The sequence below is a fragment of the Lissotriton vulgaris genome, chromosome 2_1 (assembly GCF_964263255.1).
Source record: "Lissotriton vulgaris chromosome 2_1, aLisVul1.2, whole genome shotgun sequence".
Lineage (NCBI taxonomy): Eukaryota > Metazoa > Chordata > Amphibia > Caudata > Salamandridae > Lissotriton > Lissotriton vulgaris.
Window position 1 is genome coordinate 686,356,078 of NC_141687.1, and position 25,613 is coordinate 686,381,690.

At 46.3% G+C, this 25,613-nt stretch overlaps 1 protein-coding gene across 1 annotated transcript in view; it reads right to left on the reverse strand.

Moving 5' to 3' along the window:
• Positions 1-25,613, reverse strand: part of CYB5R2 (cytochrome b5 reductase 2) — a 137,753-nt gene that overhangs the window by 22,934 nt on the left and 89,206 nt on the right. The window contains exons 6-8 of the mRNA XM_086955908.1: positions 21,166-21,249; positions 16,244-16,329; positions 13,604-13,703 (exon numbers count right to left, since the gene is read on the reverse strand). Of these exons, the coding sequence (XP_086812034.1) occupies positions 13,604-13,703; positions 16,244-16,329; positions 21,166-21,249 (270 nt within the window). The remainder of the gene's footprint in view (positions 1-13,603; positions 13,704-16,243; positions 16,330-21,165; positions 21,250-25,613) is intronic.

A 25,613-nucleotide genomic window follows, 5' to 3' on the forward strand; every position in this document is an offset into this window, starting at 1 on the left:
AGCCGTCTTTGGCCCGGCTTGCTTGAATCCTGATGGTGCAATGAGCTAGGGACTCACATCTGAGTATACCCTTCTACGTTTGTGGTGGACAAAAATGATTCAGAAAAGGGGGTGGTGATGAACAGAGTGTCTGAATTAAGCAGACCACTCTTTCCCAGTCCAAAGATCAGGGCTTGATCCATCACCGTTTTTCAGCTCACTGCACCATCCCAGCTCAGAACTTGGCTATATGCAAATTAGTCTGACCCTGGCCCAGTGCATCATGGGAACAGGGCAGACCAAACTACCAAGCCAATTCTTATACTGGGAAGGAAACAAGCTACCGGGGACCGGTTTCTGGCATTTCAGCCGTCTTCGGCCCGGCTTGCTTGAATCCTGATGGTGCAATGAGCTAGGGACTCACATCTGAGTATACCCTTCCACGCTTGTGGTGGACAAAAATGATTCAGAAAAGGGGGTGGTGATGAACAGAGTGTCTGAATTAAGCAGACCACTCTTATCCAGTCCAAAGATCAGGGCTTGATCCATCACCGTTTTTCAGCTCACTGCACCATCCCAGCTCAGAACTTGGCTATATGCAAATTAGTCTGACCCTGGCCCAGTGCATCATGGGAACAGGGCAGACCAAACTACCAAGCCAATTCTTATACTGGGAAGGAAACAAGCTACCGGGGACCGGTTTCTGGCATTTCATTTCCCCGGTAGCTTGTCTCCTTTCTGGTGAAGAATTGGCTTGGTAGTTTAGTCTGCCCTGTTCCCATGATGCACTGGGCCAGGGACAGACTGATTTGCATATAGCCAGGTTCTGAGCCGGGATGGTGCAGTGAGATAAATAACGATGATGGATCAAGCCCTGATCTTTGGACTGGGTAAGAGTGGTCTGCTTAATTCAGACACTCTGTTCATCACCACCCCCTTTTCTGAATCGTTTTTGGCCACTATAGGTGTGGCAGGGTATACTCAGACATGAGTCCCTTTCTCACTGCACCATCAGGATTCAAGCAAGCCGGGCCGAAGAAGGCTGAAATGCCAGAAACCGGTCCCCGGTAGCTTGTCTCCTTTCTGGTGAAGAATTGGCTTGGTAGTTTAGTCTGCCCTGTTCCCATGATGCACTGGGCCAGGGACAGACTGGTTTGCATATAGCCAGGTTCTGAGCTGGGATGGTGCAGTGAGATAAATAACGGTGATGGATCAAGCCCTGATCTTTGGACTGGGTAAGAGTGGTCTGCTTAATTCAGACACTCTGTTTATCACCACCCCATTTTCTGAATCGTTTTTGGCCACTATAGGTGTGGCAGGGTATACTCAGACATGAGTCCCTTTCTCACTGCACCATCAGGATTCAAGCAAGCCGGGCCGAAGAAGGCTGAAATGCCAGAAACCGGTCCCCGGTAGCTTGTCTCCTTTCTGGTGAAGAATTGGCTTGGTAGTTTAGTCTGCCCTGTTCCCAAGATGCACTGGGCCAGGGACAGACTGATTTGCATATAGCCAGGTTCTGAGCTGGGATGGTGCAGTGAGATAAATAACGGTGATGGATCAAGCCCTGATCTTTGGACTGGGTAAGAGTGGTCTGCTTAATTCAGACACTCTGTTCATAACCACCCCCTTTTCTGAATCGTTTTTGGCCACTATAGGTGTGGCAGGGTATACTCAGACATGAGTCCCTTCCTCACGGCACCATCAGGATTCAAGCAAGCCGGGCCGAAGAAGGCTGAAATGCCAGAAACCGGTCCCCGGTAGCTTGTCTCCTTTCTGGTGAAGAATTGGCTTGGTAGTTTAGTCTGCCCTGTTCCCATAATGCACTGGGCCAGGGACAGACTGATTTGCATATAGCCAGGTTCTGAGCTGGGATGGTGCAGTGAGATAAATAACGGTGATGGATCAAGCCCTGATCTTTGGACTGGGTAAGAGTGGTCTGCTTAATTCAGACACTCTGTTCATCACCACCCCCTTTTCTGAATCGTTTTTGGCCACTATAGATGTGGCAGGGTATACTCAGACATGAGTCCCTTTCTCACTGCACCATCAGGATTCAAGCAAGCCGGGCCGAAGAAGGCTGAAATGCCAGAAACGGGTCCCCGGTAGCTTGTCTCCTTTCTGGTGAAGAATTGGCTTGGTAGTTTAGTCTGCCCTGTTCCCATGATGCACTGGGCCAGGGACAGACTGATTTGCATATAGCCAGGTTCTGAGCTGGGATGGTGCAGTGAGATAAATAACGGTGATGGATCAAGCCCTGATCTTTGGACTGGGTAAGAGTGGTCTGCTTAATTCAGACACTCTGTTCATCACCACCCCCTTTTCTGAATCGTTTTTGGCCACTATAGGTGTGGCAGGGTATACTCAGACATGAGTTCCTTTCTCACTGCACCATCAGGATTCAAGCAAGCCAGGCCGAAGAAGGCTGTAATGCCAGAAACCGGTCCCCGGTAGCTTGTCTCCTTTCTGGTGAAGAATTGGCTTGGTAGTTTAGTCTGCCCTGTTCCCATGATGCACTGGGCCAGGGACAGACTGATTTGCATATAGCCATTTTCTGAGCTGGGATGGTGCAGTGAGATAAATAACGGTGATGGATCAAGCCCTGATCTTTGGACTGGGTAAGAGTGGTCTGCTTAATTCAGACACTCTGTTCATCACCACCCCCTTTTCTGAATCGTTTTTGGCCACTATAGGTGTGGCAGGGTATACTCAGACATGAATCCCTTTCTCACTGCACCATCAGGATTCAAGCAAGCCGGGCCGAAGAAGGCTGAAATGCCAGAAACCGGTCCCCGGTAGCTTGTCTCCTTTCTGGTGAAGAATTGGCTTGGTAGTTTAGTCTGCCCTGTTCCCATGATGCACTGGGCCAGGGACAGACTGATTTGCATATAGCCAGGTTCTGAGCTGGGATGGTGCAGTGAGATAAATAACGGTGATGGATCAAGCCCTGATCTTTGGACTGGGTAATAGTGGTCTGCTTAATTCAGACACTCTGTTCATCACCACCCCCTTTTCTGAATCGTTTTTGGCCACTATAGGTGTGGCAGGGTATACTCAGACATGAGTCCCTTTCTCACTGCACCATCAGGATTCAAGCAAGCCATGCCGAAGAAGGCTGAAATGCCAGAAACCGGTCCCCGGTAGCTTGTCTCCTTTCTGGTGAAGAATTGACTTGGTAGTTTAGTCTGCCCTGTTCCCATGATGCACTGGGCCAGGGACAGACTGATTTGCATATAGCCAGGTTCTGAGCTGGGATGGTGCAGTGAGATAAATAACGGTGATGGATCAAGCCCTGATCTTTGGACTGGGTAAGAGTGGTCTGCTTAATTCAGACACTCTGTTCATCACCACCCCCTTTTCTGAATCGTTTTTGGCCACTATAGGTGTGGCAGGGTATACTCAGACATGAGTCCCTTTCTCACGGCACCATCAGGATTCAAGCAAGCCGGGCCGAAGAAGGCTGAAATGCCAGAAACCGGTCCCCGGTAGCTTGTCTCCTTTCTGTTGAAGAATTGGCTTGGTAGTTTAGTCTGCCCTGTTCCCATGATGCACTGGGCCAGGGACAGACTGATTTGCATATAGCCAGGTTCTGAGCTGGGATGGTGCAGTGAGATAAATAACGGTGATGGATCAAGCCCTGATCTTTGGACTGGGTAAGAGTGGTCTGCTTAATTCAGACACTCTGTTCATCACCACCCCCTTTTCTGAATCGTTTTTGGCCACTATAGGTGTGGCAGGGTATACTCAGACATGAGTCCCTTTCTCACTGCACCATCAGGATTCAAGCAAGCCATGCCGAAGAAGGCTGAAATGCCAGAAACCGGTCCCCGGTAGCTTGTCTTCTTTCTGGTGAAGAATTGGCTTGGTAGTTTAGCCTGCCCTGTTCCCATGATGCACTGGGCCAGGGACAGACTGATTTGCATATAGCCAGGTTCTGAGCTGGGATGGTGCAGTGAGATAAATAACGGTGATGGATCAAGCCCTGATCTTTGGACTGGGTAAGAGTGGTCTGCTTAATTCAGACACTCTGTTCATCACCACCCCCTTTTCTGAATCGTTTTTGGCCACTATAGGTGTGGCAGGGTATACTCAGACATGAGTCCCTTTCTCACTGCACCATCAGGATTCAAGCAAGCCGGGCCGAAGAAGGCTGAAATGCCAGAAACCGGTCCCCGGTAGCTTGTCTCCTTTCTGGTGAAGAATTGGCTTGGTAGTTTAGTCTGCCCTGTTCCCATGATGCACTGGGCCAGGGACAGACTGGTTTGCATATAGCCAGGTTCTGAGCTGGGATGGTGCAGTGAGATAAATAACGGTGATGGATCAAGCCCTGATCTTTGGACTGGGTAAGAGTGGTCTGCTTAATTCAGACACTCTGTTTATCACCACCCCATTTTCTGAATCGTTTTTGGCCACTATAGGTGTGGCAGGGTATACTCAGACATGAGTCCCTTTCTCACTGCACCATCAGGATTCAAGCAAGCCGGGCCGAAGAAGGCTGAAATGCCAGAAACCGGTCCCCGGTAGCTTGTCTCCTTTCTGGTGAAGAATTGGCTTGGTAGTTTAGTCTGCCCTGTTCCCAAGATGCACTGGGCCAGGGACAGACTGATTTGCATATAGCCAGGTTCTGAGCTGGGATGGTGCAGTGAGATAAATAACGGTGATGGATCAAGCCCTGATCTTTGGACTGGGTAAGAGTGGTCTGCTTAATTCAGACACTCTGTTCATCACCACCCCCTTTTCTGAATCGTTTTTGGCCACTATAGGTGTGGCAGGGTATACTCAGACATGAGTCCCTTCCTCACGGCACCATCAGGATTCAAGCAAGCCGGGCCGAAGAAGGCTGAAATGCCAGAAACCGGTCCCCGGTAGCTTGTCTCCTTTCTGGTGAAGAATTGGCTTGGTAGTTTAGTCTGCCCTGTTCCCATAATGCACTGGGCCAGGGACAGACTGATTTGCATATAGCCAGGTTCTGAGCTGGGATGGTGCAGTGAGATAAATAACGGTGATGGATCAAGCCCTGATCTTTGGACTGGGTAAGAGTGGTCTGCTTAATTCAGACACTCTGTTCATCACCACCCCCTTTTCTGAATCGTTTTTGGCCACTATAGATGTGGCAGGGTATACTCAGACATGAGTCCCTTTCTCACTGCACCATCAGGATTCAAGCAAGCCGGGCCGAAGAAGGCTGAAATGCCAGAAACGGGTCCCCGGTAGCTTGTCTCCTTTCTGGTGAAGAATTGGCTTGGTAGTTTAGTCTGCCCTGTTCCCATGATGCACTGGGCCAGGGACAGACTGATTTGCATATAGCCAGGTTCTGAGCTGGGATGGTGCAGTGAGATAAATAACGGTGATGGATCAAGCCCTGAACTTTGGACTGGGTAAGAGTGGTCTGCTTAATTCAGACACTCTGTTCATCACCACCCCCTTTTCTGAATCGTTTTTGGCCACTATAGGTGTGGCAGGGTATACTCAGACATGAGTTCCTTTCTCACTGCACCATCAGGATTCAAGCAAGCCAGGCCGAAGAAGGCTGTAATGCCAGAAACCGGTCCCCGGTAGCTTGTCTCCTTTCTGGTGAAGAATTGGCTTGGTAGTTTAGTCTGCCCTGTTCCCATGATGCACTGGGCCAGGGACAGACTGATTTGCATATAGCCATTTTCTGAGCTGGGATGGTGCAGTGAGATAAATAACGGTGATGGATCAAGCCCTGATCTTTGGACTGGGTAAGAGTGGTCTGCTTAATTCAGACACTCTGTTCATCACCACCCCCTTTTCTGAATCGTTTTTGGCCACTATAGGTGTGGCAGGGTATACTCAGACATGAATCCCTTTCTCACTGCACCATCAGGATTCAAGCAAGCCGGGCCGAAGAAGGCTGAAATGCCAGAAACCGGTCCCCGGTAGCTTGTCTCCTTTCTGGTGAAGAATTGGCTTGGTAGTTTAGTCTGCCCTGTTCCCATGATGCACTGGGCCAGGGACAGACTGATTTGCATATAGCCAGGTTCTGAGCTGGGATGGTGCAGTGAGATAAATAACGGTGATGGATCAAGCCCTGATCTTTGGACTGGGTAATAGTGGTCTGCTTAATTCAGACACTCTGTTCATCACCACCCCCTTTTCTGAATCGTTTTTGGCCACTATAGGTGTGGCAGGGTATACTCAGACATGAGTCCCTTTCTCACGGCACCATCAGGATTCAAGCAAGCCGGGCCGAAGAAGGCTGAAATGCCAGAAACCGGTCCCCGGTAGCTTGTCTCCTTTCTGTTGAAGAATTGGCTTGGTAGTTTAGTCTGCCCTGTTCCCATGATGCACTGGGCCAGGGACAGACTGATTTGCATATAGCCAGGTTCTGAGCTGGGATGGTGCAGTGAGATAAATAATGGTGATGGATCAAGCCCTGATCTTTGGACTGGGTAAGAGTGGTCTGCTTAATTCAGACACTCTGTTCATCACCACCCCCTTTTCTGAATCGTTTTTGGCCACTATAGGTGTGGCAGGGTATACTCAGACATGAGTCCCTTTCTCACTGCACCATCAGGATTCAAGCAAGCCATGCCGAAGAAGGCTGAAATGCCAGAAACCGGTCCCCGGTAGCTTGTCTCCTTTCTGGTGAAGAATTGACTTGGTAGTTTAGTCTGCCCTGTTCCCATGATGCACTGGGCCAGGGACAGACTGATTTGCATATAACCAGGTTCTGAGCTGGGATGGTGCAGTGAGATAAATAACGGTGATGGATCAAGCCCTGATCTTTGGACTGGGTAAGAGTGGTCTGCTTAATTCAGACACTCTGTTCATCACCACCCCCTTTTCTGAATCGTTTTTGGCCACTATAGGTGTGGCAGGGTATACTCAGACATGAGTCCCTTTCTCACGGCACCATCAGGATTCAAGCAAGCCGGGCCGAAGAAGGCTGAAATGCCAGAAACCGGTCCCCGGTAGCTTGTCTCCTTTCTGTTGAAGAATTGGCTTGGTAGTTTAGTCTGCCCTGTTCCCATGATGCACTGGGCCAGGGACAGACTGATTTGCATATAGCCAGGTTCTGAGCTGGGATGGTGCAGTGAGATAAATAACGGTGATGGATCAAGCCCTGATCTTTGGACTGGGTAAGAGTGGTCTGCTTAATTCAGACACTCTGTTCATCACCACCCCCTTTTCTGAATCGTTTTTGGCCACTATAGGTGTGGCAGGGTATACTCAGACATGAGTCCCTTTCTCACTGCACCATCAGGATTCAAGCAAGCCATGCCGAAGAAGGCTGAAATGCCAGAAACCGGTCCCCGGTAGCTTGTCTTCTTTCTGGTGAAGAATTGGCTTGGTAGTTTAGCCTGCCCTGTTCCCATGATGCACTGGGCCAGGGACAGACTGATTTGCATATAGCCAGGTTCTGAGCTGGGATGGTGCAGTGAGATAAATAACGGTGATGGATCAAGCCCTGATCTTTGGACTGGGAAAGAGTGGTCTGCTTAATTCAGACACTCTGTTCATCACCACCCCCTTTTCTGAATCGTTTTTGGCCACTATAAGTGTGGCAGGGTATACTCAGACATGAGTCCCTTTCTCACTGCACCATCAGGATTCAAGCAAGCCGGGCCGAAGAAGGCTGAAATGCCAGAAACCGGTCCCCGGTAGCTTGTCTCCTTTCTGGTGAAGAATTGGCTTGGTAGTTTAGTCTGCCCTGTTCCCATGATGCACTGGGCCAGGGACAGACTGATTTGCATATAGCCAGGTTCTGAGCTGGGATGGTGCAGTGAGATAAATAACGGTGATGGATCAAGCCCTGATCTTTGGACTGGGTAAGAGTGGTCTGCTTAATTCAGACACTCTCTTCATCACCACCCCCTTTTCTGATGACTGTCTGGGGCGAGCCCGCCTTGAACAACCAGTCGTCAAGGTAGGGGAAGACTGGAAACCCCTAACCTGCGCAGATGAGCTGCGACCACCGCCATCACTTTCGTGAACACCCGTGGGGCGCTGGTAAGGCCGAAGGGGAGCACGGTAAACTGAAAGTGCTCAGGGCCTACCATGAACCGCAAGTAACGCCGGTGGGCCGGCAGGACGGGGACGTGAAAATAAGTGTCCTGCAAGTCCAACGCTACCATCCAGTCTCCCGGGTCCAGGGCAGCTAAGACCTGAGCGAGAGTCAGCATCTTGAACTTCTCCTTCCGGAGGAAGCCGTTGATGTTCCGGAGGCCCAAGATAGGGCGTAGGCCCCCTTTGTCCTTCTTGGGAACCAGAAAGTAGTGGGAGTAACAACCACACCCTAATCCAGGCCCAGGAATGCGCTCTATAGCCCCCTTGGCCAAGAGGGCCATAACTTCCTCTTGCAGAAGCTTCAAGCGATCCCCCGACACGCGGTGGTTCTGCGGTGGCATGGCTGAAGGGGTCGCCTCAAAGGGGAGGTAGTAGCTCCTTTGGACGATTTGCAGCACCCACCTGTCCGATGTGATGGAGTGCCAGTGGAAGAGGTGATGGCGAACCTAGCCCCCCACTGGTGTCAAATGGGCCTGAAAGCTCGGACTAGGAAGACTTTGAGGCAGATGCTGCAGGGGTGGATGTGGACTGGCCATGCCGTTGTCCTCTGTTACCGCCTGCCGCCGCGCTGAATGGTAGTCTGGGCCCCGTAGCTGGCAGGACGTGTGGGGGCACCCCTTTCGTGGCCACGAAAGGAAAGCTGGGCAGAAGATGGCTGACGCGGGGCCGACAGGCCCAAGGACTTGGCCGTAGCCCTGGAGTCCTTAAAGCGTTCCAACGCATGATCTGCCTTGCCATCGAAGAGGTGGCTGCCATCGAACGGCATGTCCATAAGGGTGCTCTGGACATCGGCCGAGAAGTTGGCAGACCTCAACCAGGCATGGCGGCGAACCGCCACAGATGTGGAAATCGCTCTACCCAGCGAGTCCGTGGTGTCCAGTCCACACAGTATGGAGTACCGCGCTGGGTCTCGTACCTCCGCGAGGGCTTGAGCGAGCTTCAACCGGGCTCCCTCCAGGCACTCAGGCAGCACAGGCGCAACCGTATCCCACAGAGAGTGGGTGTAACGGCCCAAGAGGCACGCGGTGTTGACCGACCGCAAACCCAAACTAATGGAGGAGAACATCTTCTAGCCGAATTACTCCTACCTCTTGGATTCCCAATCCAGAGGTGTGGTCGGGAATGCGGATTGGGAAGTAGAGGCCTGGATAACCAGGCTCTTGGGGGTGGGGTGGGTGGACAAGAAACTAGGGTGGCGATGGCGCCTAGCGGACCTGTAGTGGCCCTGGACCACGTGCCCAACAGGACCTCCGTGAGAGCCTCGGTAGTAGAGGCTCTGGTGAGCTTACCTGCGGTTTAAGGACCTCTGTGAGGATGTTAGACCTCACCGTTGCGACGGGGAGATCAAGAGCCAAGGCCTTGGCTGCCCTCATCAGCACCACAGCATAAGTAGCCCCTCCTCCATAGCCACGGTAGGAGGGGAGACAAAACCAGTGTCTGGGAGGTATCCAGGCCACTGGCCTCCCCTAGTTCCTGTGTCCAGTCCTGAAATGACTGGCACTCACGTGCCAGAGTGTCCTCAGACCCCTCCCAGCCTCCCTCGTTGTCCATCTCCTTATATTCAGGGGTAAACAATGGACCCAGATCTTCGAAGACCTCCTCTTCGACCGGCGATGAATGTGGCGTCGAGTGACGCTGCTCCGGCGTCGGATCCGGACCGAGGGTTGAACCAGGGACGGCGTCGTACGAGGATGGCGCCGGGGGTGATACCCTAGTGGTCGAAGCCGGCGGGGTCGTAAGGTCGACCAGCGGTGACCCGGATTCGGAACAGGATCCAGTAGGGCCTTGCGGCATCGGGACCGAAATCGCTGACGGCGCCTGGCCGAAGCACCCGACGGCGCCGGGGCCGAAGCACCCAGCCTGCTAGGGCTCCCAGTCGGGGCCACGTGGCCCGAAGACGCCACAAAACCCGACGGAGGAGTGAGTGACTGCCCAGGGACCGGCGGGTATGAAGCAGGCCATGACGCCTGCTTCATACGGCAGAGCTGTGTGGGCGGTGTCACCCGAACCCCCTGCCGCGTCGCGCAAGCGTCGGGGGGAGTCAGAAGAGCGATGTCACCTCTTCAACTTCTTGTGCCTCTTAGCTGAGGACTTGGAGCTCGACGAGTGGTGTCGACTTGCCGAGCTGTGATGACTCCGGCCCCGCGACCAGTCCTTCAACCTCCTTCCGGGCCGGGACCTTGAACGGCACGGGGCTGACTGCCGGAGCTGGAGGCGCTTGTGGGACCGCTCCCGCCTAGCCTTCGACGTCAAGGCCCGGCAGTCAAGGCACGACTTGTCATCGTGGTCGGGTCCAGGCAATGTAGGCACCGGCGGTTGCAGTGGCACAGGGCTTGAACCAGGGCATCCCTACCGGCACCGATGGAGTCGTAGACTCGAAACGGATCCAAAAAGGATCGAAAAGCTTAGTCAAAAAGTGACTAAAGGGTACCACTTTCTCCGGACCTGGGCTTGCTGGCGCGGAAAAAAGAAGAACTGACGTCAGCGCGCGAGGGCGGCGTCCAAGTACTCCGGCGACGTCATCCCGGCGCCAACGGCGGACGCGGAGCCACTGGCGACGCCTACCGACGCGCAGGGGTACTGATACGCAAAGTTTTCCGGATCCAGTCTGACGCTTGGGGATATTCTAAGTTAAGGAATCTAATACTAACCTGTTTCTTTCAGATAAGACATGTAAAACGCACCAGCACACATGGGGCTGCCTTGGGCCGACCATGAGAGTCACTTAAATGTAGCAAAAGGGAAGGTTTGGGCCTGGCAAGTGGGTGCACTTGCCAGGTCAAAATGGCAGCTTAAAACTACACACACACATACACTGCACTGGCAGGTCTGAGACATGTTTGGAGGGCTACACATGTGGGTGACACAATCAGTGCTGTCGCCCATTAGTAGCATTTGATTTACAGGCCCTGGGCACACCTGGTGCACTTTAATGGGGACTTACTAGTAAATCAAATATGCCAATCATGGATAAACCAATCACCAATACAGTTTACACAGGGAGCACTTGCACTTTAGCACTGGTCAACAGTGGTAAAGCGCCCAGAGTCCTAAAACCAGCAAAAACAAAATGCAGCACACAGTCACAAAAAAGGAAGTTCAGAAGCAAAAAAACAGGGGAATTCACACCAAAAGATGAAAGGTATAACACATACTTATTAATTCACAATGAATATCAGTAATGAAAACAACAGTGCTCGCTACCCTGCATGGATTTAAATGTTAAATATACATCATAATATTACCTATTAATATTACCTACCTCTCCGCCTGTGTGTCTACTGTCATTAGTAGTGCATTTCTCCTAATACAGAGAACAGATGCACACAGATGGTGCGTTGAAGTAAGACTTCTGCCTAATTTAACACTTGGATAGTCATCATAGTATTGTCATAAAAGCAACTATGCAGGACCTGCTCCTGGATGTAATAGGCGTAATACTGTATTGGGTTTCCACAACACATTTTGCTCGTGCAAAGTACACCATGCTTGACAGTGCCCGGCCTTCTACATTAAGTCTGCTATTATTTTTTGGTGACATGTGCATCAGCTGCACAATGTTAAGTGCTCTCAAATATAATATCTCTTACAATTGAAAGCCTGGATGGATTTCCCGGTATAAGAACAAGAGCAGCATTGAAGGCGTTAGCTATGGTGTGATATGTTTAACATTAGGTTGAGTCTTCAGAGCGTGCCTCTGCAATGTAAAGTTAATTTAATTTTAATCAGTATAAACTTCGCTTTTATATTTAATAATTTTATGTTCGTGAGATGCTTGGATGAAACGTCATTAGAATGTTACTTTTTACATTGTAAAACAAAGTGTCGCACAACAACAAATGTAACCAACAGTAAAACATCCTCTCAGTAGGGCAGCAATAAATACACTGCATTGCAGCCTGCACTTTCTTGAAAGAGATAATATCTGATGTGGAAGCATATCTTGAGTAGTAATAAATGAGAGGTGCAGCCCTAAATATGCAAATAACTCAATTAGACAGCCACAGATTCAAACCGTTTCTAGCATCTTGTGATTTCACACTCTATTCACAATCACTATCAAGGGATAGCTTTGCGGTGTTGTGTTTTTTGTGAGGCCACAGATGGCAGCTGTTCAAACAAGTGGTGATTTATATTGGATATTTTCAAATGCATTTTAAAAAGCACTATTTAGCTCTATTAAAATAAATAAAACAATGAGGTGGATTTCTTGTGACCCTTAATTCCAATAGGTAATTCTATTATTAGGTCAAGCTTGCATGAGCTTCCACTAGTGTAGGAGCTCTTGTAAGACTTTTGTGTTGAGTATGGGCTTGGAGCCTGCCCACTGCTTGCCATGCGCTGGCTTCATGGTCACTCTCATTTGATGCCTTCTAATTGGGCAATGCATACAAGGCATCACTTCCTTTTCTTTCGGTGGAGCACGGACCAAATACTGATTGCTTCAAATGGCGCTGCAATTGTTCTTCCCCTTTCTCAATATTGGCACCTATAAGTACTATTGTGCTTGTTACTTCTTAGCCTCCAACCCTTAGTCTCATCCCAACCTGGCTTGTGTTACTTATTCTTTTCCCACCCACCCCATCCCTGTTTCTTCTTCGATTTTTGTGCCTTGTCCATGTTGTTCCTTCTCCTCCCACCCACACCGGTTACGGTTTCATCTCCCTAACACACCCCCTACTCTGTTTCCTCTAAACCCCACCAACCCCTGTCCCTGTTTCTTCGCTCCCTCTTTCAACAGTGGAGAAGTGTGGCTCAAATGGTTAGAGCGGCAGACCCTGATGCAGAGGTCTGGTCCGGGACCAGGGTTCAAAACCCACCTCAGTGGGTCTTCGGCTAAATTTCCTTGGACCTGATAATTCTCGCCTCGGTGCCTATTCTAATCATAGAACTCTGCAACTCTGGGCAATAGCTTGCTTAATCTCCACAACGGACCCAACAGCGCTGGGATGCCTGGCTTCACCTTGGGGGTGCCCAGGAGTGGACATCCACAGGAAAAACCATTAAGGGTTTCTAAGCGGTATACGGACAGTGCCGGGACACCTCCGTTGGAGGTAGCTGTGCGCTTTACAAATGGCATTTACATTTACAGACAGAAGGAAAAAATAGGTGCCTGTTGCGGCTAGCACTGGTTGCTTAATAGCACTTTTTTAAACCTGCGCTTGACCCCCACTCGCCTCCCGTTCACCACCCCATCACATTGCCAAAGCCATTATCTTGCTAATCAGCAAGACATGTTGACTTTGCCTGTGCTTGTTTAACATAGTGACACATTAAAAAGGTTTTGGTTTTATTAGTGATTCTAAATTTAGAATATTTCAGTAGATATACCCACATGTGTTTCTTACCCTTACAAATATTCTCTAAGGGAACGCTCCCTCTCTATAGGAAAAATGTTCCAAACAGGGGTCTGTCTAAATAAAATATCTTCTTTTCAGCCAAGTTGAAACATTAGAATACCAACATCCATTTTCATTCGGATAGCAAGGTCGTTAGACTTACCTCTGACTTAGGCTTTTAGCTTTACTTTGGGTGGGAATAACTAGAAATGCAATGGTACAAAGGACATAATGAGTCTGTTGAGGTTAAGTCTTACCTTTTGGAGGCCGATCTAGAGTGTACCACAGTTTAAACTGATCTGGGTGATTATTAGCCACTTCTTCCAACTCTGCTCTCAGGAGTATGTCTTCCTCAGTCTAGAATTTAAGCACATTTTGAATTACCAAACTTCTCACGTTTTACAGAAAACAGTCAAAACATTTTATTCAAGCTTTGCTTGACCTCATAATATTTTAGCACTTGTGGATGATGTACAATCCGACCAGTGTTACGCATGCACTGATATCTGAAGATGGATTATCTTATCAATAATCCTAGGTATTAGGTTATCAAGGCTGTCCAAACCCTGTTCAGATGGGCATGGGGCAAGCAGGCGCTACTGGGCCCAACCGTGGGGGTTGTGTCCTTTTACTCTTGATGTACCAGGGCCCAACCTACTATGAGTCCTGAGTAACTAGGCCAAGGTCAAAGGCCCTTCAGTGGGAGGAAAGAGCAATCTATGCAAGGGCTAATAACTCAATGTACCCACTGTGGCCCAATAAAACGACTGACTAGTCCAATGCTTACCTTTTGGGTAAAAAGCAGTACTTATTACACACGATAAACACAGCACACTAAGTAAGACTAGGGCACTCACGCCTGCGAGTCCTCTTGTTCCCCCAACTTCTCCTCCACACTATACTAGGCTAGTAGATTTTGGGATGTGACCCAAGGTGCTGCCCACACTAGTTTTGCACAACCAAATCTATCTTGGGCCTTGAAAGTTTTAAGCTCTCCAGGGGGTACATCCCCGAACTCTAACAAGTCTCAGGTAAGCCTGCGGCCCTGCTTCCACCTTACATCCAATTGTACCCTTCAGAAGAGTTCAGGAGCTGGAGTGCTTTTCTTGTCCATGCTCCACAACAAGCAGCTGCACCAAGGCCTTCCTGTGGTTGGTGTGTGAAGTCGGTTGCAAATGGTGACGATTTACGGGTGCAGTGGCTCCTCTTTATTCGTGGTTCTTGTTGGTAAGTCATTGAAGCAACTACGATCCTGCAGGAGGCGTCTGGACCTGTTCCTAAGTCTCTCCGCTGGTCACAGGCCCTCCACCGACATGATGATGGCTCCAACATTCTTAGTGGCCCCCTCCTTGCATACAGGGCTCACAAATACGGCTGACAATCCCAATCGGATCGGGTCCTATGTTCAACATCCCCGACAGGTGACTGCCCACAGTCTTAGTTTTATTTCAATAGGCGACCCCCCATATAATTCTCAGTGGCAATGGAAGACAGGTCCCAACAGTCCCAATGCCCCCTCCAGGCACACAGGAGTCACAGACACTGGCAACAGCCCCAATGAGATCCACAACATTGGGTGATGGCCTGCAAATATACAGCAGCCTTGACAGAGATTGACAACTTCTACAAGAGAGCAGCCATCTCTCTTGCAATATTGACCCGACTGGACCAAGCTACTTACACTCTGATCACCAGGACCCACTCACCAGGATTCCTGCTTGGCAAAGTTCCCTCCAGGCACTCTCCTCCTCCTCATAGGGGACACAGGTCTTTGCAGACGGGCAGAAGGCTGGTGGGCCAGGCACAGTACAAGTGTCCTTCACTCCTGATGATGGCCCCTCACCCAGATGTGACTGATAGGATTTGGTAGCATGTCCTGGTTCCAGTAGCAAAAAGTCTAGATGATCTTCCTTCTGATGAGACGGTTCTGTTCTCCCACATTTATCGTCCAAATCTAGACACATCTGCAATTTAATGTCAGGCCTTTGAAAGACGTATTGTGGGTGTCAGCACCTTTGAAGTGCTCTCTCCTCTCCATTGATCTTTGTCAAAAGACAGACTGCCACAGCAGGAATTAATCCAACTCAGTGACCAACAACAGAGTCCAAGAGTGTAACTGGAGATCACACCTGGCTGTCAGCCTCCACTGAAATATGCCCCATAAAGGTTCAATGGACTACGCCTTTCTGTCTCTCAAAATTGCCTAGTAGCGCCAACCTTAGTAGTCCCATTGTTTCTCTGACAATGAGCCCTGGCCCCAATGATACGTAATTCTTGTTAGAATAAAAAAAAACAGCCTTTCCAGGCCCTGGGCTTCCAAAACGGAATCCAAAGGCCTTTATGCAACAGATCATGCACACATAAGTATCATGCACTGTCTGGTGCTACACACAGTCCATGCAGGCCAATTGTGAATTAAGTACACCACTACTGAAAGATGTGCAAGTGGCCTAGTAGGCCCTACTCCAGTGACACAGGCAAAAATGCCTGTTCACTACACTGATTATACTGAACACGAAACAGGTATGCTGTCTCCCCTATGTTCATGTCACTTAACTCCAGGCAAGGGCAGCAACCCTCTACCCCCACGAGTGTAGCACTTGGTGCTCCTAGATCATGGAGCCAATACAATGTGTTTCCCCATGAACGGAAAATCATTACCAGCGATTCAGATATCAATGCAGCTGGGGCATACAGTGGCATGTCCATCACCATGCAAGAGAGCTCTCCATCCCAACAATGAAAATGGCAAAAACCTAAACTAATGAGTACAAACTGAACAATGGAAATTATTAGGTAGAGAAGCTAGATTCACTTAAGATATGTAAATCTTCTGCAGACGATGCCTACATTTGATGTCAAAATCAACTAACATAGCAAACAATCTGCCCATTCACCTGATTTGCAAAAATAAGGTAACATTTGGTATCATCCTTTGGATCCTTTGTGATGTGCCGGATCAACTGAAGCATCGGAGTTATTCCTGAGAAAGAACAGAAACAAGTTGGATCCACACATAAGGGAACATGATAGCACAAGTCTTCAGACTACTGTCTAATAAAAATACATTATTACAGTTTAATTTTTTCAGATAATTAGGTTTTCCTATTTCCTTACTTCACAAATGCAGGAATTGCAATGATACTGTCAACTGAGATGAAAGTAAGTATAACTGTAACATAGGCATCTTTTTTGAGAGTATAACGAAGAAACAAATCAAGACATAAATTCATAGGATATGTTATTGGTTTCATTTGTATGGAGCTCAAATATTACAAATCCAGGTGTACCTTTCAAATACACACACTGTATTAAAAAGGCAAATAAATGTGTGTCAAGTGGAGACGAACATAATTCATAATGTCAGCAGTCAGCACCAGACCTGTTATACAATATACTGAGGGTTCATAACTATTTAACTATCCACTTGGTAGGTGTCAGTACCTCTGATTTGCCCTTAAATAAGATTTAACTCCTTGTTTTGTCTAAAGCCACCGTTCATTTATAGTTAAATAAAAAAAGATATAATAAGAAGCTCTGCAGATGTGGGAAAATACTGTCAGACTGTGATTATTTATTACTTGAGCCATATTTATATGCGTCCTCACAACATAGTTCCTACCTCTTTGACGGGAAAAGTAACAGATAATTAGTGTTTTTCAAAATACCTTTTTTACATTCTATCAAGGAGCTCGCTAGTAGTTAATCATGGACTCAGAAATATACCATAATCCGATTTGCTCGTCTACATCACCTATTATAAGCAAACCATCATTGGATGCCGCGAGCTGCCTCAAAAGCATCTTACCATAAATGTCTTGGAAAAGATTTCTTCCTTAAGTTGATAGCTATCTTTCAATCCAATATTTAGTTTGTTCTGATGACATTCTTTCTCATACTGAACATTGCCCTAGCAATATTTCTTAAAAACACCCATCTCATAAACAATACAACACCGAAATTGCAATCCCTGTCTCACACCCTGTAAGCTTACTGGACAATCTGGCCTCCTAACAGGTACTCTTTGAAGTCATAAAATCTTACACCTTAGAAAGTGAAAGTCTAGGCACTACTAACAGTGGATCTAACTCAACCATGGAAGTACCAGCATTTTTAAAGAAACCGCTGTCATCTCTTTCACAAGGGCATTTCAGACAAGGACATCAAGTGCTTGAAAAGTGTCATTCTATGCAGAGACCCATTTCCTTCTATGGCAATTGAATCGCCTAAATCGTCAACAGCTTGCTCTACGATCGGGCAGTGGATGAGTGATTCAAAACTAGCAGAAAAACACAGCATACAATCAGTGTGCAGATGTTATTATAACAGTTATTCCCAAACTGGAAAGTAGGAGAAAGCTCAAATGTAGGCCTTTATAGTTTGCAGCTGTCATGAGAACCTTGAGATGGGCTGAAGTACATCTTCATTTAATCTAAAGTATATTTCATCCATGTCCTTTCTTCCTAACCAATGTGTTTCTGCAACGCTGGTGACAACTTTGCTGAAGTCTTACAATGTTCATGTTGGAGACTTGTACTGGTTCCTCTTCTATGTCTTTAGCTAACATGTAAATTACATATTGGTTTCAATGTAGTAGAAACGTTTCTGCACATGTATTTTATGTATAATACACACACACACACCTCTGCTCCCAAACTCCCCTCCTCCAGTTTGCAATTTAAAATGGCAACACCCCACAATTTGCCATTTTGATTGACTCAGAAGGAGAACTGATAAAATGAGTCACATATTGTGAGTTTCCCTACATTGAAATGTAGATTTCCTGAAATCGCATGGCGCCTCAGGAATCCCTTTCAGTTCATCAGTAAGCCATGCAGCCCTTCTAAAAATGTTTCACCGTAAAACATACAGACCTAAGCACACGTCTCTTTTATTAATTAATAATTTCGTTTATTTTCATACAATACTAGTTAAAGCTTCTTTGAAGCACTTGTGCTCTTAAGATAATGGCTTGAGCTAATATCTGCAATCTTAGGTTGATACATGCATGTTTTTGCACGCTTCACACTAGACTGTCTCTCAGAGCAAACATTATGACATTAAAAGAGCTCCACTTTGCATAGATAACACCTATATTGGAGGAAGTTATGCCAGTTTTGTTGATTTCTGTGAACATAAAGAATATTGGTACTTGTTCCCTGGTCTAGCGAGAGAGTAGGTTTGAAATGTACTCATTAAATGTTGAGCCAGTGTTGAGAAGGGTTTCACTGGTTGTGAAACCAGAGAGCTGGTACTACTCCCTCCATTTTAACAAAATTAGTGACAAGTCCTATCGAAGGTGCACCTTTGCTCCAAAGGTTTTAAAAGACCCATTTGATCAACTTCAGGTTGCTGAGTAGGGAGACCCCCAGAACGTGCAACATTATTGTTAAAAAATACCTGAGGGCCTGAATAGAGTTAATAATGGCATTCCACCATTGAAGTAGCGCCCCTGAGCGCAGTTGTGGATATAAATAAATAAATTCAAATATACACAATCTCATCCTCATCCTCTGATGCATTACCTGTTAAAGCAACCCAATACCGGGAAATGGTAGATGAGGGCAACTTAAAGTAGAGTAGTCCCAGAGCCAAGGAGCAAATGTAATACTGTGCCAATGGGAGGTGACGCTCCACAGAGTATCGTTTACCTTATTAGGGTTGGCCACAAGGAAATGACACATGGTAATATGCAACTTAATAATTGAGCTCTGTTAAGAAATTAGCATAATCACAAGATAACCACAAAGAGTAAAACAAAATAACCTTTGACAGGACATCCATAAATGGAAGTGGGAATGCAGAAGATATCAGGATACCCACCAGCCAAGTACCCTTTCTCCTTTCCTCCTCTAAAGGTGAGAGCTAGACGCTGAGACTTTCATCAGGCAACACATGTTTTAGGTGACACAAAACGTAAGGGCGTTGTTTGTTTAGAACCTTGAAGAGATCATAATCTTAGCTTGGTGTCTTGCTTTCTCTCAACATTACTTTATTTTGTTCAGTTTCTTTGCGCCTATATTGGTTATTTCACCAGTGTAGGACATAGTGGAAGTGAACCACACCTATTTTCTTCAGGGATCATGCATTAAATGGAGCAATCTGGGGGTGACACAAAACTAGACACCTATGTAGGCACACCATTCAGTACAGTAAAACCCCAGTCAATAGGGACAGAGAAGGACATGTACACGGGGAGATCCCCCACCTAGCAGAGCAGTGCCATGCTGGGAGGATGTAGCCCACATACAAGAAATCAAGCAAGTAGGAACTACTCTCACTTCTGAATGAACACCCTAAAAAGAGGTAAATGTACAGGTCACGGGCAATTCGAGTCTCCGCAACTGATGCCAGACGGTACTCGAGATATCGAGAGTGAGCAGCGCTACCCTCTCGTTTCTACTTGAATTTGTGATTGACCTGCTGGCAATCCAGACCAGGGTGTGATTTACTTGCCTCCTGTGAATTCAAAATACCCCACCGTGTCGCCCCCCTCCCCTGTCTTGATAAAGACCCGCCGTGACCACCAACTGGGGCACATTAGGGTCGAAACGTCGACGCATAACACTGGTCAAGATACCTCCAGGAACGGGCACAATAATCAACTGTCTCCTTGGAGCTTTAACTAAGATCTCTGACCGCTAACTCAAAATTGTTCCTTCCCCCGACCTTTTTCATGTGTAATATTGTATATAACTGTATATAAGTGTCACTCTATTTTTGCACTAGTCACTTCATTCACCTACAGTCACTTTTCACCTGTTCTTAGAATTTGTATAAAATGGAATGAAGTAATTCCGGTGTTTTACATACGTAACGTTGTTTCCTATATAAATTTCTTGAACTATATTTTGTTTTCAGAGAGGTTTCATTCAATTTAACTGCACTTGAGTTATTACACTGTGCTTTGAGCTAACCTAGCCTTTCTTAAAAGCAATATATTCGGTTACCCGACAGAACCAATTTTGTCTTTAACCACGGGCAATGATGGAGGCACACGTTTTGAAACTCCTTCCACTGCAGTCACCTTGGCAGTGCCCATGTGTTCCACAACAATGAGGGCTCAGAATAATAAACTAGTGCTCTGTTGCGGACAGACCAACAGAAAACAGAAATTGGGGAGCATTCCAGAAACCAAAAAAATATACAAGAAACTCATATAAAAAATAAAATGCAGGGCATCACAGATTATTCTTGCTTCCATGGAGGGCACTGGGATAGGTAACTTACCATTACTCCTTCACATGCTGTTTTTTAAACACAGACTAGGAAGTGTGTTGCAACGAAAGGGAACCAATCGAGAGAACCCCCTCAACTACACCAGGCAGGAAGTAGGCCTGTAGCCGCGGCCATGATGCTTCAGCCGCTCTAGGGCTGCTGATAAAAATGCACTGCTAAAAACACTCTCTGGTTCTATTTCCAGCTGAAAGCGCGACCCTGGACCCACTGGCCTCGTCGCCAAGCTCATAGAAGGGGAAACACACTGAAGGCATAGTGCAAAGTAGAGGCAGCAAGAAACAGAAGCAGGCAAGTGGGCACTCACACATAGGTGCTCAGCACTCACTTCTGCCAATGACTTCTAGCACCACTGCAGCGGAGTTTGTGAGATGCAGGGGTGGAAACCGAGAACGGAGTCAGTTGTGTACTTTCATAATACCTACATAAAGCTGGTGTGGATTCTACCGAAATTTCCCTTTTCTTCTATAATCTTGTCTGTAAAGAGACATCATGGCATACACAAGAATACTGTGCAGGGCCCTCGCGACACCTTAAACCCACCTCACATGCTGGTCATTCGTATGAGGTTAAATATTCTCACCTGTTCCTCCAGCAATCATCCCAATGTGTTTTACAAACTTCTTCTGCGGCTCAGACTTTTTGTCGGCTCTGATAGCAAGTTTTCCTGAGAAAAGGGCATAAACAAAATAAACATATTCACAAATAATGAAATATGTTATACTCTGAGTACGTGCACGTTTGAACGCTTCCCTGACCTATGGTCGTGATTCCAGGATGCTGACTTTCAAGTTAATAAATAACCAAGTTGCTCAAGAGCACCAGAGGTTCAAACTAACTGGGAGGCGTGAGAAGATTAAAAGAGTTACATCAATGCAGCAGTTTTATGCATTTGTTTCTAAAACATTCATAGTACTGTCGTTTTCAGTGAATCACAAGGAGGCTCTGGGTTTTTAACACGAAATGTAATGTTTAGCAGGATGTACAAAGACCAACAGACACATTACTGGCCATGTAGAACTACTTGTGGAAATAGTACAAGTGTGGCTTGCTCCTCTTGCAACACATAACATGATCATTGTGTAGGCAGCTGCAGAAGGTTAGAGCAACAGGAAGCCAGTAAATAAAAACAAGCATTAGCAAAGCCAATAGGTTTCGTTTTTGAGACCTACTGATTCTGCCAATGCCTTTTGGCAATGGTGAATATCATCGGTAAGATGAAATGCAGTATGTCTAAAAGTTACAAAAGTAAACAAAAAAGTGCGATAACGTGGCTGGCAACGGCATTTTGTAGGCACGCATATGCATCACCACACATGAACGCCTATGAAATGACATGTACACAACTTGTTTTAAAAACCAAAGTGAAATGAATTGGTATTATAAAAAAATTTAAGTAGGGCAATACTGCTGTTTTATAGCAGGGAGGCAGGTAGAAATTTGCTACCTAGCCCTCCTAGAAAAATAAATATACAAACATATATATTATTTTAAAGGACCTAATCGAGAGAGACAGGAAGTGGGTGAGGGTGGGATGCAACATGGAATGGGTGGGTAGGAGGGGAAAAGCATGAAACAAGTGAGAAGCTACATGGAAGGTAGGGGGGAAAGCAGCATGGGGGATTTTGGCAAATGGAAGAAGCACACAGGACAGAGCATGCAGCACATGAAGGAGACATCAACACAGGAGGCAGGTATTTTGGGGTGCAGAATCAGAACAGAGACTTAGTAAACCCATACACCCCCATGTAGTGCCAAGTTAAGAGGAAATAAGTCGGTCTTTAAAAGGTGAGCAGTTGAAGGCTAAAAGCCAACCAATTAGAGAGATGGTAAAAAGGCTATGTTTGAGGAGCAAAAGAAAAAAATTGAATAAGAAGCAAGCAAATAAGTGACCAAGCCAATCAATGGTAAGCAATGGACTGGCTTTGCATATTTTACAATAGTCACTTATTCCATGGGTAATTGTTTCCCGACAATTAGTTTACCTTGCATTTATTTTTTATTTAAGGTGTGTGTTATATTTTATGTGTAAATACACAAAGGTGGGTCCCTTGCTCACTTTGCCACTAAATTCAAGCGAATGCAAGAGTTCTTGAAATCCTTAGGCTGAATCCTTACTCATGTAGTCAAAATCAAGAGTCCATATTGTGTAGAAAAGTTGCTCTTTATTAATTTAGATAAAAACATGAACAGCCGAAACGTGTTTCGCCCCCTGTGGCGATTCGCGCCGGGGCTTTTTCAAGGCTATTACAATATATAGTTTGTTCTTTACAGTTTCTTCATAATTTGTGCTCCTTTCAAAACCAAAATCCGGCTTTTTTTCAATACGTGAATTTGTAAGGGTATAAATCCCTGAGTTACATCGTCGGCAGCCTGCTGGATGTATCTTCTGCTTTCGCAGGCTGCCGACGATGTAACTCAGGGATTTATACCCTTACAAATTCACGTATTGAAAAAAAGCCGGATTTTGGTTTTGAAAGGAGCACAAATTATGAAGAAACTGTAAAGAACAAACTATATATTGTAATAGCCTTGAAAAAGCCCCGGCGCGAATCGCCACAGGGGGCGAAACACGTGTCGGCTGTTCATGTTTTATCTAAATTAATAAAGAGCAACTTTTCTACACAATATGGACTCTTGATTTTGATTACATGAGTAAGGATTCAGCCTAAGGATTTCAAGAACTCTTGCTAAACACACTCATTACCCCCTTCAAAACTTTATTGTTCAAAAACTCAAGAGGTCCAGAGTTTTTTTGGGTGTGTTCTCTTTACAAAAAAATACGTGAAAACTGATATGGACTTGGATTCTCCTGTGGACCACTCTCTCTTCCTAGAAACTACATTCAAGCGAGCCTGGCTGATGACGGCTGATTAACCACAAACCGGTCCCAGGATGCTTGTATCCGATCCAGGGAAGACATGGCTTGGCAGTTCGGGCTGGATTGTTCCCATGAGGCACAGGGTCAGACTGATTTGCATATGGCCATGTCTGAACTGGGGTGGCAGAGTGAGAATGATGATGGATTAAACCCAGATCAATTAACTGGGGGTGAGTTCTTGCAATATTCAACACTCCGTCCATCATCCCCTTTGGTTTTGCTTTATTAGAAAGAATTAAACATAAAGGCCAAGAGAAGGAATCAGATGCCTTTGTTTAAAGCAGCCAAAACTTTGGAAGACTATCCAGGATAATTAAACAGAACACGATCTTCTTATCTTCTGATGTTGGCTGAAAACCTTCCTGTTGTGGCTTTTCTGGCTCTGTCCTTAACTCAAGCACTTGGTCGCCTTCATAGGCTTCTTTAAAAATAGACTAGATCTATGTGACAATGGTACATAGTTAATAAACTGGCAGGAGCGTGCTGAGCATCAAAACTAACAAAAGAGTGAATGAATAAATTAGAGGTTGTTTGTAGAAGGCAGTGCAAATAAAATAATTTCCAGGCACTCCACTGTGAGGTTCTGTGAAATCTGACTTGTCTCGTGAGGTCATGGTTCCGTCACGATTTTGGTGATGTCAAACCGTATTTAGTGAGTGCCGCTAATATGGAGTGAATTCGTCACGTTAACTAGCGAGTTCATTACGTATTCAGAGACTTTGTTTTCGAACATGGGTTCCATTTTGTTTGTGACTCCATTTTGTGTTGCCATCACGTAGGCCTGTGGGCCCGTGGAGGTAACCGAACGAACGAAGTTGCATGAGCTTCGCTGTTCATACACTTATTAACTAGGCCTTTTCTTGACTTTAAGGTGCATTGTAAGAAACTGACCTGGTTAACCCAATTTCCTTGGCTGATTGTAGTCTGAGATTACGAACCAAGGTTCAGGACATCATTAACTTTTAGGTTCCTTACACATGCTTTATTTTGCTCGTTATCTGTCATTGTTTCGTTTCCTATGCTCTTTTATTACATGCATTGTGCTTTCAATTATGGGTTTGTCCGGCTTGTGGAGATTGGATTTGATACATTCCTAATAATTAACTTGGGGCAATGTAAACTGAGAGTTTCTGCTATGTGATACTTTGTTTGAGAATGTACCTTATTGGTTAGAATTTTGCGCAATGGATGTGTACTCGTATTGTGAATTTTGGAATAAAAAGGAATGTCTTGCCTTACAAAAATTGAACAGTTTCTTGAGTTGTACACCGTGTTGTATTGCTGAGATTACTGTTACTAGCTGCAGCTAATAAATTTGGTCTCTGACGCCACGCAGAAGTATTCCGTGTCTCTGTATACCAAGACAGGGGAATCCGAAGACTTTGGGCGTGTCCCTGGCGCCGCTGGGTTTAGAAACCCGGTTCTTCTACTGGAAGGAGCTAAATCCCTAATCCTATGAAGCTAATATAAAAAAGTGAGCCTTGATCCTTGCAGTGTACATAATGTGGTGCTGACAACATCTAAAATTAAGGTTGCTTTTAATCCACAAGCATGTAACAAAATATATTTGATCGCCTTTTGAAAGGAGCAGGAAAAGCCCATGAGCTTAGAATCTCTTTAGGTTTCTTCATGCACTTGTTGTGCATGAATTCTTTGCATCTACGTCCAAAATTCATTTATTGACTTGGAGAGCATGGAAATGTAGCATGTGAAGTCTTAGACTGCCAATCATAATCTCTATGCATTAAGCAAGTGGACATCCAAAAACTCGATAACCATAGATTAAAGACTGTCAACTTTAGACGAACCCTGAGCACAAGCGTCAATCTATAGTAGTTTTGGATTTGACCACAGTTATAACCTCTCCTTTTCTGTCCTGAAGTGAGATTACTGGCAAGAATCTGTCAAGTTGATAGTTACAGGATTTGATTTCAGGCAACATTTGTCAGCAGCCATAGGTACTGGAGCCAAGCAAAGAAGTGACTCCTGCGGTCTAATTAAATGAAAATGGAATTTTTCTTTTACCTGCTGAAACCAACAGGATAAGACCCAAACCTGGCTATATGACAAAGTCCCTGAAGGCTTTGCCCCATAACTGACCAACTGGTCTGTCACTCAATGATGCTAAGAGCAATAAGCACTGGTAAAAC